Below are 19,132 nucleotides of genomic sequence, written 5' to 3'. Positions count from 1 at the left end.
GCACTGTATACCCTTAATCTTAAAATAAATCTAGTGATACTGTACATAACTTGACATTTCTTCTATACATTGTGGGAGGATAACCAACCTTCCAATTCATGGCAATGCATTTATTAGCCACTATAAATGCTAGGTTACACAGTTTCTTCTGATAACAGTCTCCAGTAGCAACATTTCCAAGCAAACAAAAACAGGGAGAAGGGAGAATCTGTAGACATGCTGAGGTAAAAGAACATACTCTTTCAGCCAGCCTTCACAAGACCACAACATATGCAAATATGTCCCCTTTTGTGCTTTACACCTCTAGCAGAATAATACAATTTCTGAGTGCATGATTTTCAGTTTCACTGGCATATAGTACGTTCTATGGATGGTCTTAAACTGCAGTAATTTATGTCTGAGATTATATGAACATGACTGTGGCATTAGTTCCTATTCCTGTTTGTGGAAGAGTCACGTCCCTGTGAGGAGAAACCGTTTGTGTCTCCCCTGACTCACCAGACACCTCAGAGGTCATGGGCACAGTCTCTGTGACCTGGTCTGGTGTCGTTGTGTTTGTCACTAGCTGTAGATTGCGCCTGTTCCTTCTGAACTGCCCCCTTGGGCAGTTTCCACCCGGTATGACCATGGGGTGGAGCTGGGGCCTTGAACAACAGCTGGTGTCCTCCAGTGTTTTTGTCCATCAAGTTTCATGAGCACTGTGTCCCCAGGGCTCAGTAATGGAAGGTTTCTAACTCCATTCCTGCAGTCGTAGTAAAACGCCTGCTTCCAGTTTGCAGCAGCATTTGCCTGTCTGACCTTTTCCTGGTCAGGCCAGTTTGGTTTCAGATTCTCTTCCAAGGAAGTGACAGTTGTCCTGATCCTTCTCTCTATAATAAAGTATAGTGATTATTTTCCACATCACATGCTTTACGGTGGGAACTACACATGCGGAGATCATCTGTTCACCCACACCGCATCTCACAAAGGCACAGCAGTTGGAACCAAAAATCTCCAATTTGGACTCCAGACCAAAGGACAAATTTCCACCGGTATAATGTCCATTGCTCGTGTTTCTTGGCCCAAGCAGATCTCTTCTTCTTATTGGTGTCCTTTAAGTAGTGGTTTCTTTGCAGCAATTCGACCATGAAGGCCTGATTCACACAGTCCCCTCTGAACAGTTGATGTTGAGATGTGTCTGTGACTTGAACTCCGTGAAGCATTTATTTCGGCTGCAATTTCTGAGGCTGGCAATTCTAATGAACTTATCCTCTGCAGCAGAGGTAACTCTGGGTCTTCCATTCCTGTGGCGGTCGTCATGAGAGCCAGTTTCATCATAGCGCTTGATGGTTTTTGCGACTGCACTTTCAAAGTTCTTGAAATGTTCCGTATTGACTGACCTTCATATCTTAATGGACTGTCGTTTCTCTTTGCTTATTTGAGCTATTCTTGCCATAATATGGACTTGGTCTTTAACCAAATAGGGCTATCTTCTGTATACCCACTCTACCTTGTCACAACACAACTGATTGGCTCAAACACATTAAGATGGAAAGAAATTCCACAAATTAACTTTTAAGAAGGCACACCTGTTAATTGAAATGCATTCCAGGTGACTACCTCATGAAGCTGGTTGAGAGAATGCCAAGAGTGTTTTAGCTGTCATCAAGGCAAAGGGTGTCTATTTGAAGAATCTCAAATATAGAATATATTTTGATTTGTTTAACACTTTTTTGGTTACTACATGATTCCATATGTGTTATTTCATAGTTTTGATGTCTTCACTATTATTCTACAATGTAAAAAATAGTAAAAAATAAAGAAAAACCCTTGAATGAGTAGGTGTGTCCAAACTTTTGACTGGTAGTGTATATAGCCACACCCTCGAGCCCTTGCAGAGTTTCATTCATTTTCCTTTGTAAATTCTCGTAGGCACTGGTTATCCCGAACGGGAGATGTTTGAAGTGGTATCTCCCAAAAGGGGTAATGAATGTAGTCAGCTTGCTGCTCTCCTCATGTAGCGGCACACCATTCTGTCGGCTCGGTTACTTTTACCGCTATGTCCTCGGTTTCCATGCGATTTAGCTCCATTTTCACTTTAGCGGCAGCGGTACTTCGCCCTGGCTGCATGTACTACGTATGGCTGGCCTTCCTCCTTTAAGACTATTTTCACTGGTTCAGTTTTTAGTTTCCCGCAAGACCCGAAAAACATCACTGACCTCGTTTATGCGCTTAACCAGGCCCATATATGCAGCAGTTGCACGTTTAAACAGATTGTTGACACTCCCTCCTGGTATCACGTACACAAGGAAACTGTACTGTTGTCCCTTGTAGCTAGTGTTAGCCTGAAACTGGCCTAGACACTTTAACTCGCTCCCTGGGCTGCTTAGACGCACTTCAGCGGGGTGCAATTTTCTCCTCGGTGAGAGTTGCTTAAAAGTCTCTTCACTAATAATGCTTGCGTCTGCGCCTGTGTCTGTTTTAAAGCTTGTAGGGTTGTCCCCTATGTTGAGCAGTACAGTCCAGTTTTTCTCCCTAGCCTCCTTGCTAACTGAGCCCAGAAAATGGACTTGATCTATCTCTTCTGTGATCTCCCTCACAGATTGTGGTTTGCTTTTACACACACGTTTCCAATATCCTTTCTTATTACAGTTGTTGCAAGTGCTTTTGAATGCTGGGCATCTTTCCTGGTTAGCATGCCTGCTTTTACCACATCTTTCACATTACTTTGCATTGTGGCTTATTTTAGCGCCGCCCCTTTTCTCCCCGTAGCTCTCTCTCGTCCTAGCAGAGCTGCTGCTAGCTACATAATGTACTAGCCTGTGCTGCGGCTCCCCAGTCTGCAAGCTAATCTGCCTAGCAACATCCTCAGACTGCCGCAGTTGTTGAATAGCCTGTGCTACCGTCAATGTCGGCATCAACTGTAACTTTTGAGAGAGTTCTTTGTCTGTGATGCCCACTACTCTCGGATAGGTTCATCCCTTTTAGCACCGAAATCACAGTTCTCAGCTAGCTCATAAAGAGCTATGATGTACATTTCTGCCTTTTCTCTCTCTCTTTGGCAAAAAACATGCCCGCTCGCGAATGAGATTCCGTGAAAGTTTGTTTTATCCTCCTCCTGAGCTAATTTAAATGAGCTGAGTATTTTCTCTGCCTCACTGCCCATCGCATAGATTAGCGAACTGACCTGGATGACTGCATCATCATTGTCCAGTTTTGTAGCAGTCCTGAAACTGCAGAATCTCTGTCCCAACTCCGGCCATTCTTTTTTTTTTTTGTCATTTAGCAGACGCTCTTATCCAGAGTGACTTACAGTTAGTGAGTGCATAAATTTTTTCATACTGGCCCCCCGTGGGAATCGAACCCACAACCCTGGCGTTGCAAGCGCCATGCTCTACCAACAGAGCTACACAGGGCTATTCTGCGGGGCTTTCAAACTTTAATTGCTCTGGTGGGTTGAACTTGGGCATTTCGTCATCCTCGTCGTTAGATTTGATGGTGGGCTACACAAAATCTACTTCTGAGACCATGTAATGACCTTGGTTATATCTAAATATAAGAGACTTTATCCCTAGGTTATTTTCAATGTGTTACCACATTTAATAACATAAACTCCAAGTTACAAATGTACAAATGACATGCGACTGAATGCTAAGTAGCCATGTTCCCAACTGCCCTCATGCTCTAGCGCATGCGCACAAGTAACAATTGGAATTAACCCATTCATCACACTTATAAACACTATATTCGAATTAACTGTGTTTTACCTCCGACTCTAGTGGTCACAATCAGTCACTTAATTCCAAAAATAGTTAAAGCTGCTCTTTTCGATTCAAATAATAGTAACTCTGCTGTAATGACTCTCTATTATTTGCTGAGAAGCAACTTCTATGTCAGTACAGTGAATGATCATCCTGCAGTTTCTGCTGGACCCCTGAAAAGAGGCAGGCAAGCACGTTTGGTTCTTTTTCCGACACGGAACAGCTTGTGGATCACATGATGGTAACATTGCTGACAGTACTGGCACTACAATGGAACAGTTGAGCCGGGTGCAAGTTGGTGTAGCTGTGACGCAACTTCATAAGTATCATAAACACTTGATCCTCAAATGACAGCATCTTGAAAGCAAAGTAGACAACGCAGTCCTTGTAACGTAAAAAAATAATGTATGCACTCACTAACTGTAAGTCGCTCTGGATAAGAGCGTCTGCTAAATGACTAAAATGTAAATGTAAAATGTTCCAAGTATTCAACAACGATGTTGAACATGTCTTCGATCCGGAAGTCCTGTTTCCATCCTAAGTTCTTTATCACACAGCTGTGATGCTGAATACCTTCAACTGGACTAATGTTTCCTCAAGATGCACCTCAGTGAGAACATTCTGCAACTGTGCAACAGCAGCCTCCTACATTCTTCAGCGGCTGAGGGGCCTGGAAGTTCATCGTCTGCCATGGTGGATGTGTCTGGATCTTCTCTTCTGCCATGGTGGATGAGCTACCTTTTCTGGTAAATACAGGGGCATTTCTCTTTCCCAACGGAACATTTGCACATCTAAAATCCTACTATGTGGATGGGATGTTTCTGTTGGGATGGAGGAATTATCTGGAATGCTCAACTAGATGATCTGAAGAGTCTAGGGTTCTATTTGCCCGAAGAGGTGAAGTATTGTGAATAGATGTATGGCTGTACTTATGATTCTAATTCTCAAGAGGAAAGTTAAAACCCTCAGCCGTGAGGTCACTGAGGAGGACCAACAATGGTAGGGGGATCGTCTGAAAGGGACTGACATGTAGAGATGGAACATAAGGATTTTGGGCACTGGCCAGCAGACCACAATTTCTACTAGCCCTGGTAACATTCAGGTCCTAAATCTGTGGCATTGTCTACTAGCCCAGTCGAAAAATAGCTTAATTTCCATCCCTGCTGACATTTCTAACTGACTTCACAGGTCATTTGATTAGTCATGTACAACAGATGCACTTGTGGAACAAAACCATTTCAACTTTAGCTAATGTAGCTAACTAGCCAACCAAGGTGCCTAACTGGCTAGCCCACCAGGTGATGTTTAGCTAGCTAGCTAGTTAACATTAGCTCACCGTTCTTGTAGTCAGACTTTTCTAAGTGGTGACATGCTAGCTAACCAACTGTCCTTGCCATGGTGCTGGCCTAACGTTAGCTAGCAAGTCTGACTACATGAACGGTGAGTTAACGTTAACTAGCTAGCTAAATATCCCTTCCCTGGTGGACTAACGCTAGCTAGCATGTCACCACGTTAAAAGTATGACTACACAAACTGTGAGCTAACATTAACTAGCTCACTAAAGACTTGTCAATAAAAAGGTCACAACAGTCATTATGCTAGCCTATGCTGGTTTTCTTTTTACTTGTAAGGCAGGTAACGTGCGTTGTACATGTAACTACCGTCGTTGGTTATCTGGCTAATTTTCATAAGCACCTAGCTAACCACAGATCTTTGACACATACAGTATACAGTGCATTCGGAAAGTATTCAGACCCCTTGACTTTTTCCACATTTTGTTACACAAAATACCCCATAATGACAAAGCAAAAACAGGTTTTTATAAATAAATAAATGTAATAAAGTGAAATATCACATTTACAAAAGTATTCAGACCCTTTACTCAGTACTTTGTTGAAGCACCTTTGGCAACAATTACATCCTCGAGTCTTCTTGGGTATTACGCTACAAGCTTGGCACACCTGTATTTGGGGAGTTTCTCCCATTCTTCTCTGCAGATCCTCTCAAGCTCTGTCAGGTTGGATGGGGAGTGTCGCTGCACAGCTATTTTCAGGTCTCTCCAGAGATGTTAGATCGGGTTCAAGTCTGGGCTCTGGCTGGGCCACTCAAGGACATTCAGAGACTTGTCCCAAAGCCACTCCTGCATTGTCTTGGCTGTGTGCTTAGGGTCGTTGTCCTGTTGGGAGGTGAACCTTCAACCCAGTCTGAGGTCCTGAGCGCTCTGGAGCAGGTTTTCATCAAGGATCTCCCTGTACTTTGCTCCATTCATCTTTCCCTCAATCCTGACTAGTCTCCCAGTCCCTGCTGCTGAAAAACATCCCCACAGCATGATGCTGCCACCACCATGCTTCACCGTAGGGATGGTGCCAGGTTTCCTCCAGACGTGACACTTGGCATTCAGGCCAAAGAGTTCAATCTTGGTTTCATCAGACCAGAGAATCTTGTTTCTCATGGTCAGAGTCCTTTAGGTGCCTTTTGGCAAACTCCAAGCGGGCTGTCATTTGCCTTTTACTGAGGAGTGGCTTGGTGGAGTCCTGCAGAGATGGTTGTCCTTCTAGAAGGTTTTCCCATCTCCACAGAGGAACTCTGGAGCTCTGTCAGAATGACCATCGGGTTGTTGGTCACCTCCTGACCAAGGCCGTTCTCCCCCGATTGCTCAGTTTGGCCGGGCAGCCAGCTCTAGGAAGAGTGTTAGTGGTTCCAAATTTCTTCCATTTAAGAATGATGGAGGCCACTGTGTTCTTGGGGACCTTCAATGCTGCAGAAATGTTTTGTACCCTTCCCCAGATCTGTGCCTCGACACAATCCTGTCTCGGAGCTCTACGGACAATTCCTTCGACATCATGGCTTGGTTTTTGCTCTGACATGCACTGTCAACTGTGGGACCTTATATAATCAGGTGTGTGCCTTTCCAAATCATGTCCAATCAATTGAATTTACCACAGGTGGACTCCAATCAAGTTGTAGAAACATAGGATGATCAACGGAAACAGGATGCACCTGAGTTCAATTTCGAGTCTCATAGCAAAGGGTCTGAATGCTTATGTAAATAAGGTATTTCTGTTTTTTATTTTTAATACATTTGCACAAAATAAAATAAAATGTCTTTGTCATTATGGGGTATTGTGTGTCGATTGATGAGGGTTTGTATTTATATAGTCCATTTTCGAATAAGGCATAACGTAACAAAATGTGGAAAAAGTAAAGTGGTCTGAATACTTTCCAAATGCACTGTGTATACACTACCGGTAAAACGTTTTAGAACACCTACTCATTCAAGGGTTTTTCTTTATTTTTATTATTTTCTACATTGTAGAATAATAGTGAAGACATCAAAACTATGAAATAACACATATGGAATCACGTAGTAACCAAAAAAGTGTTAAACAAATCAAAATATATGCTGTGGTAGCCATGCTGGTTAAGTGTGCCTTGAATTCTAAATAAATCACAGACAGTGTCACCAGCAAAGCACCCCCACAAAATAACACCTCCTCCTCCATGCTTTAGGGTGGGAAATACACATGCGGAGATCATCCGTTCACCCACACCGTGTGTCACAAAGACACGGCGGTTAGAACCAAAAATCTCCAATTTAACTCCAGACTAAAGGACACATTTCCACCAGTCTAATGTCCATTGCTCGTGTTTCTTGGCCCAAGCAAGTCTCTTCTTCTTATTGGTGTCCTTGAGTAGTGGTTTCTTTGCAGCAATTCGACCATGAAGGCCTGATTCACAGTCTCCTCTGAACAGTTGATGTTGAGATGTGTCTGTAACTTGAACTCTGTGAAGTATTTATTTGGGCTGCAATTTCTGCAGCTGGTAACGCTAATGAACTTATCCTCTGCAGCAGAAGTAACTCTGGGTCTTCCATTCCTGTGGCGGTCCTCATGAGAGCCAGTTCCATCATAGCGCTTGATGGTTTTTGCGACTGCACTTGAAGAAACTTTCAAAGTTCTTGAAATGTTCCGTATTGACTGACCTTCATGTCTTAATGTAATGATGGACTGTTGTTTCTCTTTGCTTATTTGAGCTGTTCTTGCCATAATATGGACTTGGTCTTTTACCAAATAGGGCAAATTTTCCAGAGGGAAACTGGACTGTGGCGAAGCAAGACAAAAGATGAAAGGCCTTTCAGACTTCCATGTGACTTCCAAAAACTGAATCAAACCTTGGAAGAAATGGAAGGACGTGACATTCTCAGGAAATCGAATAGTGAGTGGGCATCCCCTCTCGTTCTTGTCTGGAAACCAAATGTTGAACTCAGAATCTGTACAGATTTCCGATGGCTCAACACGAGAACTGAGAAGGATGCTTATCCCCTACCAAATCAAGCCGATGCACTGGCGTCATTGGGCGGAAACTGCCTTTTCAGCACAATGGATCTGACATCGGGATTTTACAATATTCCCATACATGAACAGGATCGTAAATACACAGCCGTTACCACACCAGGGCCTTTTCAAATATAACAGAATGGCTCAGTTGCTCTGCAACAGCCCAGCTACATTTGCCAGGATGATGATGTCAATCTTTGGGGACCAGAACTATCTCTCCCTTTTGTGCTATCTAGATTACTTACCAGTCTTTGGTAAAAATGAACAAGAAGCACCTGAACGGTTGGAGATGGTTTTCAGTAGACTCTCAAACAACAACTTGAAGCTTGACCCAAAGAAGTGCCACTTCCTTAGGCATTCTGTGAAATTCTTGGGCCATGTGATATCTCATGGGATCCAGACTGACGAGGGAAAAGTGACGGCCATCAGTGAGATGACATCCGCTGATCTCATGGATATGGATGGGAAAACCCTGCACTGAAGAGGGTCCAGTCATTTCCCGGAATGATTAACTGTTACTCCCACTTTATTAAAGGGTTTTCAAAAATCGGCAAGCCACTGTACTGTTTAACAGAGTAGGCCGTCCTGGAGGCTGACACCTGAAGACAGGACGAGTGAGTGTAAACTTGCCTTTGATGAGTTAAAAGCAGCTGTGATAAACGCTGTAGTTTTAGCGCACCCAGACTTCAGTAAACCCTTCATACTTTCGACTGATGCTTCAATTTACGGCCTAGGTGCTGTTCTGAGCCAGATCCCAGAGGGCGAGAGTAAATGTAGACCCATTGCGTTTGCTAGTAAATCCCTCAACAAATCCCAAGCAAGATATCCAACCCATCGTCTAGAGTTTCTTGCATTGAAATGGGCTGCATGTGAATATTTTTGTCACTGGCTAAAGGGTGCCCAGTTTACTGTCCTGACAGATCAATCACATACTGACAAAGCCTAAACTTGATGCCTGCGAGCAGAGGTGGGTGACGAAGCTAGCCCCGTATGACTTTGATCTGAAATACATATCTGGTCCACAGAACATACCCGCCAACTTACTCAGCCGTGTACCATTCGTCAGGGATGGTACCACTCAACAAGTCACAGCAGAGAATGTGCAAGAGCTCCTCTTGAATCGATTAAGACAAGTGCGCCACTAGAGTTGGTCTGTATCAATTTCTGGTCGGCTGAAGGAAAGGATGGAGAGAGTATTGACATACTAGTAGTAACAGACCATTTTACCAAAGTAGCTCTTGCCTTCCCTTGCACAAATCAGACAGCAAAACAAGTTGCCCAGAAACTGTGGAACAACTTTTTCTGTATTTACAGTTTTCCTCTGCGTCTTTTAAGCGACCAAGGGGACAACTTTGAGAGCAAGCTGATATCAGAGCTAATGGACTTGGCAGGAGTGAAGAAATCTCACACAACTCTGTATCACCCAATGTACAATGGGCAAACAAAGATTGAATCGTACTTTGGGGAATATGATTTGAGCCTTGCCTCCACGGACGAAAGAGAAATGGCCTCACGTTTGCATATAACTGTACCGTACATGAGACAACCGGGTTCGCCCCATTTTCCTAAATGTTTGGGTGGACCCCACAGCTACCGGTCGATGCTATGTTTGGAAGTATTCTGAGAGACGAGACCGTTTTTGGGCTACAGCGAATTTGTAGACTCCTTTCAAAGAGATCTTCAGGAGGCAGTGCGTGACGCACAGAAGAACACATCAAAAGGCACAGAAGAAGCAGGCAAGAGAATATGTTAAGAAGGTGAGAGGATGCACACTGGAGGTCGGTGACAAAGTTGTCTTAGTCAACCAGAAAGAACTGGGCAAACGGAAATTGGCAGATGTGTGGGAATCTACCATCTATGTCATCAGCTGGAGCAACCCAGATCTGCACATCTACAGAGTAGTCAACCCTTCCACAGACAAGAGCAAGGTTGTACACCGCAACTTCTTACTTCCTGTGAACTTTCTTCCGATTGGAGAGGCTGAAGAGGATACAACCGTTCCCTCCATCCTTTCAGAGGAGAGTTTTGCAGATGCCAGAACTATGAGACCAAACCACTACTGGATGTGGATGGGGGCAGTGATGACCAGAGAACTGCAGTCTGGATCCTCCGCAGTCAGTCCAAAAGTATTCAATGATGCTATGGACGCCTCCGGGTCCTCGTTGATAGGACAAAAGAGTAATGGAGAAACCGAGTCAATGGGAGATGCTGAATATGAGCAGGAATCTAGAAGAAGTGACTCTGGTCACATGGAGCATTCCCGAATTTCCGAGCATTAGTGACAGAGACCCAGAAGGAGACCCTTCCCACTCTGAGGATGATAGCTTGAACCCTTGGCTGATGAGATAGAAACACCCTCCAAGAGCAGTATAAGGGTCAGTGACTTTGTCCCAAGTGATCAAGTTCAAACAAGCAAATCGCCCACCCAGAATAGTACCAGGATCAGTGAAGTTGGCCCAAGTGAACAGGCCCGAAGCAGCAGGCTATCTCCCCTAAAAGACAGTGTTAAGGACAACTCCCTCGATACAGTAAATTCACAAAGCTCTAAGAATCCTTTAAGGGAGGGTAGTGTGACATGTACAAGTACAGAAGGGTTGTTAGACCAGTAAAGAGACTTGTTGACGCCTATGAAAATGCTTGTTAGACACGTTATTCCTTTGTACAATGTTTTGTACAGTCCTATGGACAGCTCATGGCTAAGGTTTACCCCTTCAGGTATTCTTTAACAGGTTTAAAGTCCCCGCCCTAGTAATGTGTATTTAAGGTCTGTATGGGTTGATGGAATTCTGAGGGGGTGAGTGTGACAAAGTAAACATTTAGAGTTTCCATCAACCTCGCTCGCACTGCGCTCAATGTAGATATCAAAGAACACCGCCGTTCACGGGCAGAGTAGTGGGTGAAACCATTCACTTCAGAAAAAGGTGTGATATTAATAAAGTTTCCTTTCATTATGTGTTGTCGAATTCATAAAAATATTTGCTGCCATTGTAGTAAGGTTGGCAATACGAGAGGTCTTCAGACATACCATTTTTTTTTTTCCTAGAAAGAACAGCTAGTGGGTTTTGACTGCTTCTCTCCTATTTGGAAAGTTGGTCTGCCTGCTCTTCAGTCTGAGAGAGATATTCTGAGAGCAGGTTCATGTATCCTTCCTCTGTACATAAAAACTGTTTAAAACTGTATAACACAATAGTGTCTTTGGAAAACTGGTTAATATATCCCAAAGTCAATAGTGAATGTGACTATGTATATATTTATTTATAATATGGACTTGGTCTTTTACCCTATTTGGTAAAAGACCAAGTCCATATTATGGCCAGAACAGCTCAAATAAGCAAAGAGAAACGACAGTCCATCATTACTTTAAGACATAAAGGTCAGTCAATATGGAACATTTCAATAACTTTTCTTCAAGTGCAAGCACTATGATGAAACTGGCTCACATGAGAACCACCACAGGAATGGAAGACCCAGAGTTAACCCTCAGAAATTGCAGCCCAAATAAATGTTTCACAGAGTTCAAGTAACAGACACATCTCAACATCAACTGTTCAGAGGGGACTGTGTGAATCAGGCCTTCATGGTCTAAATGCTGCAAAGAAACCACTACTAAAGGACACCAATAATAAGAAGAGACCTGCTTGGGCCAAGAAACACGAGCAATGGACACTAGACCGGTGGAAATGTGTCCTTTGGTCTGGTGTCCAAATTTTAGATTTTGGTTCCAACCGCCGTGTCTTTGTGAGACGCGGTGTGGTTGAACGGACGACCTCCGCATATGTAGTTCCCACTGTAAAGCATGGAAGAGGAGGTGTTATGGTGTGGGGGTGCTTTGCTGGTGAAACTGTCTGTGATTTATTTAGAATTCAAGGCACACTTAACCAGCATGGCTACCACAGCATTCTGCAGCGATATGCCATCCCATCTGGTTGGGCTTAGTGGGGCTATCATTTGTTTTTCAACAGGACAATAACCCAACACACCTCCAGGCTGTGTAAGGGCTATTTTACCAAGAAGGAGAGTGATGGATTGCTGCATCAGAGGAACTTGCCTCCACAATCCCCCCGACCTCAACCCAATTGAGATGGTTTGGGATGAGTCGGACCGCAGAGTGAAGGAAAAGCAGCCAACAAGTGCTCAGCATGTGTGGGGACTCCTTCAAGGCTGTTGGAAAATCATTCCAGGTGAAGCTGGTTGAGAGAATGCTAAGAGTGTGCAAAGCTGTCATCAAGGAAAATGGTGGCTATTTGAAGAATCTAAAGTAATCAGTGACCATTTTAGAAAATCATTGCTGCTTGTAGCATATAACTGATGCATCGTGGTCTTATGCTGCCATCTATTGGAAATATTTAGCAATTAAAAGTTATTAATTCACATGAGGCAGCTGAGAAATAAATTGTATTTTTCTTATTAATTCCTGAGATCAGTCTCAAACCTGCCCCACCTATCCCATGCCAATTGCTGGACTTTCACATAGAGGTTACTAGTTCAAAACACATAAAAAAGTGGCTTGATTATCAAGTGTTCTGCCTTGCAATAATAAATATAATAAAATAACTAATAACAAAAAATAAATGCTTAAATAGGTTTCAATTTTTTTTTTTATAACAATGAAAATGCTATTTAGTAATATAATGGTATTTACTAACATAATATTATTACTAAAATAGTTTCTAATAGTGTTCTTGGCTACCCTACCCCCAGAATTAGGGTTAAGGCTAAATTAGGTTATACCTAGGGTTAGGGGTTAGGGCTAAACTAGGTTATACGTAAGGTTAAGGTTAAACTAGGTTACACCTAGGGTTAGGTTTAGGTTTTCCCACGGGGGCCAGTATGAAAAATATATGCACTCACTAACTGTAAATCGCTCTGGATAAGAGCGTCTGCTAAATGACTAAAATGTAAATGTAAATGTAGGGGTTTTAAGGCAAAAAACAGCAAGGGTTTATAGCTCTCTTGCTCCTCCCTGTGGCCTTCTGAGGTACTACATACCTCCTTTGCGACACTTGCTAGGCTCATAATATGAGGCAGCAACTGCGTCAGATCTACAAATCAATGAGCTAGACCTATCCATTTGGTTTGCAACTCAGTGAACTTGCGCAGCATTCCCTCAATTCGATGCCTACTAACGAACAGATTTTGATGCATATCAAATTTACAACAAATCGTAAAAAAAGAGAATAAAACGACTCAGGATATGACCCAGATGCAGACACAGGAGACGGAAGGTTCAATACACAGAGTAGTTTATTAAACCACAGGAGGCAGGCAAAGAGCAGGTCAAGGACAGGCAGAGGTTCGTAACCAGTTCCGAGTCTGACGGGTACAGGGAGGCAGGCAGGCTCAGGGTCAGGGCAGGCAGAAGTTCATAAACCAGGTCAGAGTCAGATAGGTACAGGACAGCAGGCAGGCTCGGGGTCAGGGCAGGCAGAATGGTATGGCAGGCGGGCTCAGGGTCAGGGCAGGCAGAAAATGGTCAGAACCGGGAGGACTAGAAAACAGGGCCTAGAGAAAACAGGAGTACGGAAAAACATGCCGGTAGCCTTACGAGACAAGACGAACTGGCAACAGACAAACAGAAAACGCAGGCATAAATAAACAGGGGATAATGGGGAAAATGGGAGACACCTGGAGGGGGGTGGAGACAAGCACAAGACAGGTGAAACAGATCAGGGTGTGACAGAGAAGGGTTATTTCTTGATAAAAAAATTTATTCTGGCAGTTTAAATCGCCCACATCTTGAAAAATATTTCAGGGACATGTGTTTTGTTTAGGTTTTACACCTTTTTCAGAAAGAAATATATGGTTAACCATGATCAGAAAATGTTTAATGCTTGATGGCTATGCACCAGCTATCTCTAGCACTGTGGGTCACCACAACGTGTACCCATGCGAACAGTGAGCTCATGCACTCACGAAGTAGCCATAGCCGTAGCCGTAGCCGTAGCCGTAGCCGTAGCCGTAGCCGTAGCCGTAGCCGTAGCCGTAGCCGTAGCCGTAGCCGTAGCCGTAGCCGTAGCCGTAGCCGTAACCTGACGTACACCGCCAAGGTTAACAATAGGGAAGCTGCCATTGTGACGTAGAACAATCGGAAGGCGAGTTAGTGCCACGCCAGTGCTCAATATAACTAATAGGTGCTGGCAGGGTGAAAAATGCCCTAAAATAAGGCCTGTTTTTTCGCGATTACTTCAAAACTACGGCAAGCATCTGGGATGCTTGCTTCAATATCCATTGCATCACGGTTAACAACCGCTACCCACTCCATCTTTTTTTTTTATATCTCAGGGGAAAGGTTTGGAATACAAAAGTTGAATGAAAACACACATACACCTACACATTAACACACATAAACAGTACACCCTCCATATAATTCATATCATAGTACTGTGGAGTTATTTTTACTTGCACACAATATAGCCCCTAGGGGTCCACGACCCTGTAGTCCCTCAACCCAACACACCCCACTCAGCTTTAGGATCTTAGTGAAACATACATTATTGGTTTCAGGTGTATTAGGCCAAGGCCAGCAGTACAGCAGACCCCCAGGGCCAGGACTGAGCAGCCCAGCAGCTAGGGATTGCCTAAATAGGTATCTCCCCTGACGTGGGCATGTTTTCAATACAGACTCCTTTTGTTGTACAGTATTCCATATAAGGCATCCAACCAGACCTTATGAAAGTTGCACTGTATACCCTTAATCTTAAAATAAATCTAGTGATACTGTACATAACTTGACATTTCTTCTATACATTGTGGGAGGATAACCAACCTTCCAATTCATGGCAATGCATTTATTAGCCACTATAAATGCTAGGTTACACAGTTTCTTCTGATAACAGTCTCCAGTAGCAACATTTCCAAGCAAACAAAAACAGGGAGAAGGGAGAATCTGTAGACATGCTGAGGTAAAAGAACATACTCTTTCAGCCAGCCTTCACAAGACCACAACATATGCAAATATGTCCCCTTTTGTGCTTTACACCTCTAGCAGAATAATACAATTTCTGAGTGCATGATTTTCAGTTTCACTGGCATATAGTACGTTCTATGGATGGTCTTAAACTGCAGTAATTTATGTCTGAGATTATATGAACATGACTGTGGCATTAGTTCCTATTCCTGTTTGTGGAAGAGTCACGTCCCTGTGAGGAGAAACCGTTTGTGTCTCCCCTGACTCACCAGACACCTCAGAGGTCATGGGCACAGTCTCTGTGACCTGGTCTGGTGTCGTTGTGTTTGTCACTAGCTGTAGATTGCGCCTGTTCCTTCTGAACTGCCCCCCTTGGGCAGTTTCCACCCGGTATGACCATGGGGTGGAGCTGGGGCCTTGAACAACAGCTGGTGTCCTCCAGTGTTTTTGTCCATCAAGTTTCATGAGCACTGTGTCCCCAGGGCTCAGTAATGGAAGGTTTCTAACTCCATTCCTGCAGTCGTAGTAAAACGCCTGCTTCCAGTTTGCAGCAGCATTTGCCTGTCTGACCTTTTCCTGGTCAGGCCAGTTTGGTTTCAGATTCTCTTCCAAGGAAGTGACAGTTGTCCTGATCCTTCTCTCTATAATAAAGTATAGTGATTATTTTCCACATCACATGCTTTACGGTGGGAACTACACATGCGGAGATCATCTGTTCACCCACACCGCATCTCACAAAGGCACAGCAGTTGGAACCAAAAATCTCCAATTTGGACTCCAGACCAAAGGACAAATTTCCACCGGTATAATGTCCATTGCTCGTGTTTCTTGGCCCAAGCAGATCTCTTCTTCTTATTGGTGTCCTTTAAGTAGTGGTTTCTTTGCAGCAATTCGACCATGAAGGCCTGATTCACACAGTCCCCTCTGAACAGTTGATGTTGAGATGTGTCTGTGACTTGAACTCCGTGAAGCATTTATTTCGGCTGCAATTTCTGAGGCTGGCAATTCTAATGAACTTATCCTCTGCAGCAGAGGTAACTCTGGGTCTTCCATTCCTGTGGCGGTCGTCATGAGAGCCAGTTTCATCATAGCGCTTGATGGTTTTTGCGACTGCACTTTCAAAGTTCTTGAAATGTTCCGTATTGACTGACCTTCATATCTTAATGGACTGTCGTTTCTCTTTGCTTATTTGAGCTATTCTTGCCATAATATGGACTTGGTCTTTAACCAAATAGGGCTATCTTCTGTATACCCACTCTACCTTGTCACAACACAACTGATTGGCTCAAACACATTAAGATGGAAAGAAATTCCACAAATTAACTTTTAAGAAGGCACACCTGTTAATTGAAATGCATTCCAGGTGACTACCTCATGAAGCTGGTTGAGAGAATGCCAAGAGTGTTTTAGCTGTCATCAAGGCAAAGGGTGTCTATTTGAAGAATCTCAAATATAGAATATATTTTGATTTGTTTAACACTTTTTTGGTTACTACATGATTCCATATGTGTTATTTCATAGTTTTGATGTCTTCACTATTATTCTACAATGTAAAAAATAGTAAAAAATAAAGAAAAACCCTTGAATGAGTAGGTGTGTCCAAACTTTTGACTGGTAGTGTATATAGCCACACCCTCGAGCCCTTGCAGAGTTTCATTCATTTTCCTTTGTAAATTCTCGTAGGCACTGGTTATCCCGAACGGGAGATGTTTGAAGTGGTATCTCCCAAAAGGGGTAATGAATGTAGTCAGCTTGCTGCTCTCCTCATGTAGCGGCACACCATTCTGTCGGCTCGGTTACTTTTACCGCTATGTCCTCGGTTTCCATGCGATTTAGCTCCATTTTCACTTTAGCGGCAGCGGTACTCGCCTGGCTGCATGTACTACGTATGGCTGGCCTTCCTCCTTTAAGACTATTTTCACTGGTTCAGTTTTTAGTTTCCCGCAAGACCCGAAAAACATCACTGACCTCGTTTATGCGCTTAACCAGGCCCATATATGCAGCAGTTGCACGTTTAAACAGATTGTTGACACTCCCTCCTGGTATCACGTACACAAGGAAACTGTACTGTTGTCCCTTGTAGCTAGTGTTAGCCTGAAACTGGCCTAGACACTTTAACTCGCTCCCTGGGCTGCTTAGACGCACTTCAGCGGGGTGCAATTTTCTCCTCGGTGAGAGTTGCTTAAAAGTCTCTTCACTAATAATGCTTGCGTCTGCGCCTGTGTCTGTTTTAAAGCTTGTAGGGTTGTCCCCTATGTTGAGCAGTACAGTCCAGTTTTTCTCCCTAGCCTCCTTGCTAACTGAGCCCAGAAAATGGACTTGATCTATCTCTTCTGTGATCTCCCTCACAGATTGTGGTTTGCTTTTACACACACGTTTCCAATATCCTTTCTTATTACAGTTGTTGCAAGTGCTTTTGAATGCTGGGCATCTTTCCTGGTTAGCATGCCTGCTTTTACCACATCTTTCACATTACTTTGCATTGTGGCTTATTTTAGCGCCGCCCCTTTTCTCCCCGTAGCTCTCTCTCGTCCTAGCAGAGCTGCTGCTAGCTACATAATGTACTAGCCTGTGCTGCGGCTCCCCAGTCTGCAAGCTAATCTGCCTAGCAACATCCTCAGACTGCCGCAGTTGTTGAATAGCCTGTGCTACCGTCAATGTCGGCATCAACTGTAACTTTTGAGAGAGTTCTTTGTCTGTGATGCCCACTACTCTCGGATAGGTTCATCCCTTTTAGCACCGAAATCACAGTTCTCAGCTAGCTCATAAAGAGCTATGATGTACATTTCTGCCTTTTCTCTCTCTCTTTGGCAAAAAACATGCCCGCTCGCGAATGAGATTCCGTGAAAGTTTGTTTTATCCTCCTCCTGAGCTAATTTAAATGAGCTGAGTATTTTCTCTGCCTCACTGCCCATCGCATAGATTAGCGAACTGACCTGGATGACTGCATCATCATTGTCCAGTTTTGTAGCAGTCCTGAAACTGCAGAATCTCTGTCCCAACTCCGGCCATTCTTTTTTTTTTTTGTCATTTAGCAGACGCTCTTATCCAGAGTGACTTACAGTTAGTGAGTGCATAAATTTTTTCATACTGGCCCCCCGTGGGAATCGAACCCACAACCCTGGCGTTGCAAGCGCCATGCTCTACCAACAGAGCTACACAGGGCTATTCTGCGGGGCTTTCAAACTTTAATTGCTCTGGTGGGTTGAACTTGGGCATTTCGTCATCCTCGTCGTTAGATTTGATGGTGGGCTACACAAAATCTACTTCTGAGACCATGTAATGACCTTGGTTATATCTAAATATAAGAGACTTTATCCCTAGGTTATTTTCAATGTGTTACCACATTTAATAACATAAACTCCAAGTTACAAATGTACAAATGACATGCGACTGAATGCTAAGTAGCCATGTTCCCAACTGCCCTCATGCTCTAGCGCATGCGCACAAGTAACAATTGGAATTAACCCATTCATCACACTTATAAACACTATATTCGAATTAACTGTGTTTTACCTCCGACTCTAGTGGTCACAATCAGTCACTTAATTCCAAAAATAGTTAAAGCTGCTCTTTTCGATTCAAATAATAGTAACTCTGCTGTAATGACTCTCTATTATTTGCTGAGAAGCAACTTCTATGTCAGTACAGTGAATGATCATCCTGCAGTTTCTGCTGGACCCCTGAAAAGAGGCAGGCAAGCACGTTTGGTTCTTTTTCCGACACGGAACAGCTTGTGGATCACATGATGGTAACATTGCTGACAGTACTGGCACTACAATGGAACAGTTGAGCCGGGTGCAAGTTGGTGTAGCTGTGACGCAACTTCATAAGTATCATAAACACTTGATCCTCAAATGACAGCATCTTGAAAGCAAAGTAGACAACGCAGTCCTTGTAACGTAAAAAAATAATGTATGCACTCACTAACTGTAAGTCGCTCTGGATAAGAGCGTCTGCTAAATGACTAAAATGTAAATGTAAAATGTTCCAAGTATTCAACAACGATGTTGAACATGTCTTCGTCCGGAAGTCCTGTTTCCATCCTAAGTTCTTTATCACACAGCTGTGATGCTGAATACCTTCAACTGGACTAATGTTTCCTCAAGATGCACCTCAGTGAGAACATTCTGCAACTGTGCAACAGC

At 43.5% G+C, this 19,132-nt stretch overlaps 1 protein-coding gene across 1 annotated transcript in view; it reads right to left on the bottom strand.

Annotated features, from left to right (window-relative positions):
• Nucleotides 1-19,132, bottom strand: part of LOC123492890 (keratin-associated protein 21-1-like) — a 34,696-nt gene that overhangs the window by 759 nt on the left and 14,805 nt on the right. Inside the window, exons 4-5 of the mRNA XM_045226563.1 lie at nucleotides 13,991-14,106; nucleotides 13,623-13,635 (exon numbers count right to left, since the gene is read on the bottom strand). Of these exons, the coding sequence (XP_045082498.1) occupies nucleotides 13,623-13,635; nucleotides 13,991-14,106 (129 nt within the window). The remainder of the gene's footprint in view (nucleotides 1-13,622; nucleotides 13,636-13,990; nucleotides 14,107-19,132) is intronic.

The sequence above is a fragment of the Coregonus clupeaformis genome, chromosome 17 (assembly GCF_020615455.1).
Source record: "Coregonus clupeaformis isolate EN_2021a chromosome 17, ASM2061545v1, whole genome shotgun sequence".
Taxonomy (NCBI): Eukaryota; Metazoa; Chordata; class Actinopteri; order Salmoniformes; family Salmonidae; genus Coregonus; species Coregonus clupeaformis.
This window is presented reverse-complemented; position numbering and strand designations above follow the sequence as displayed.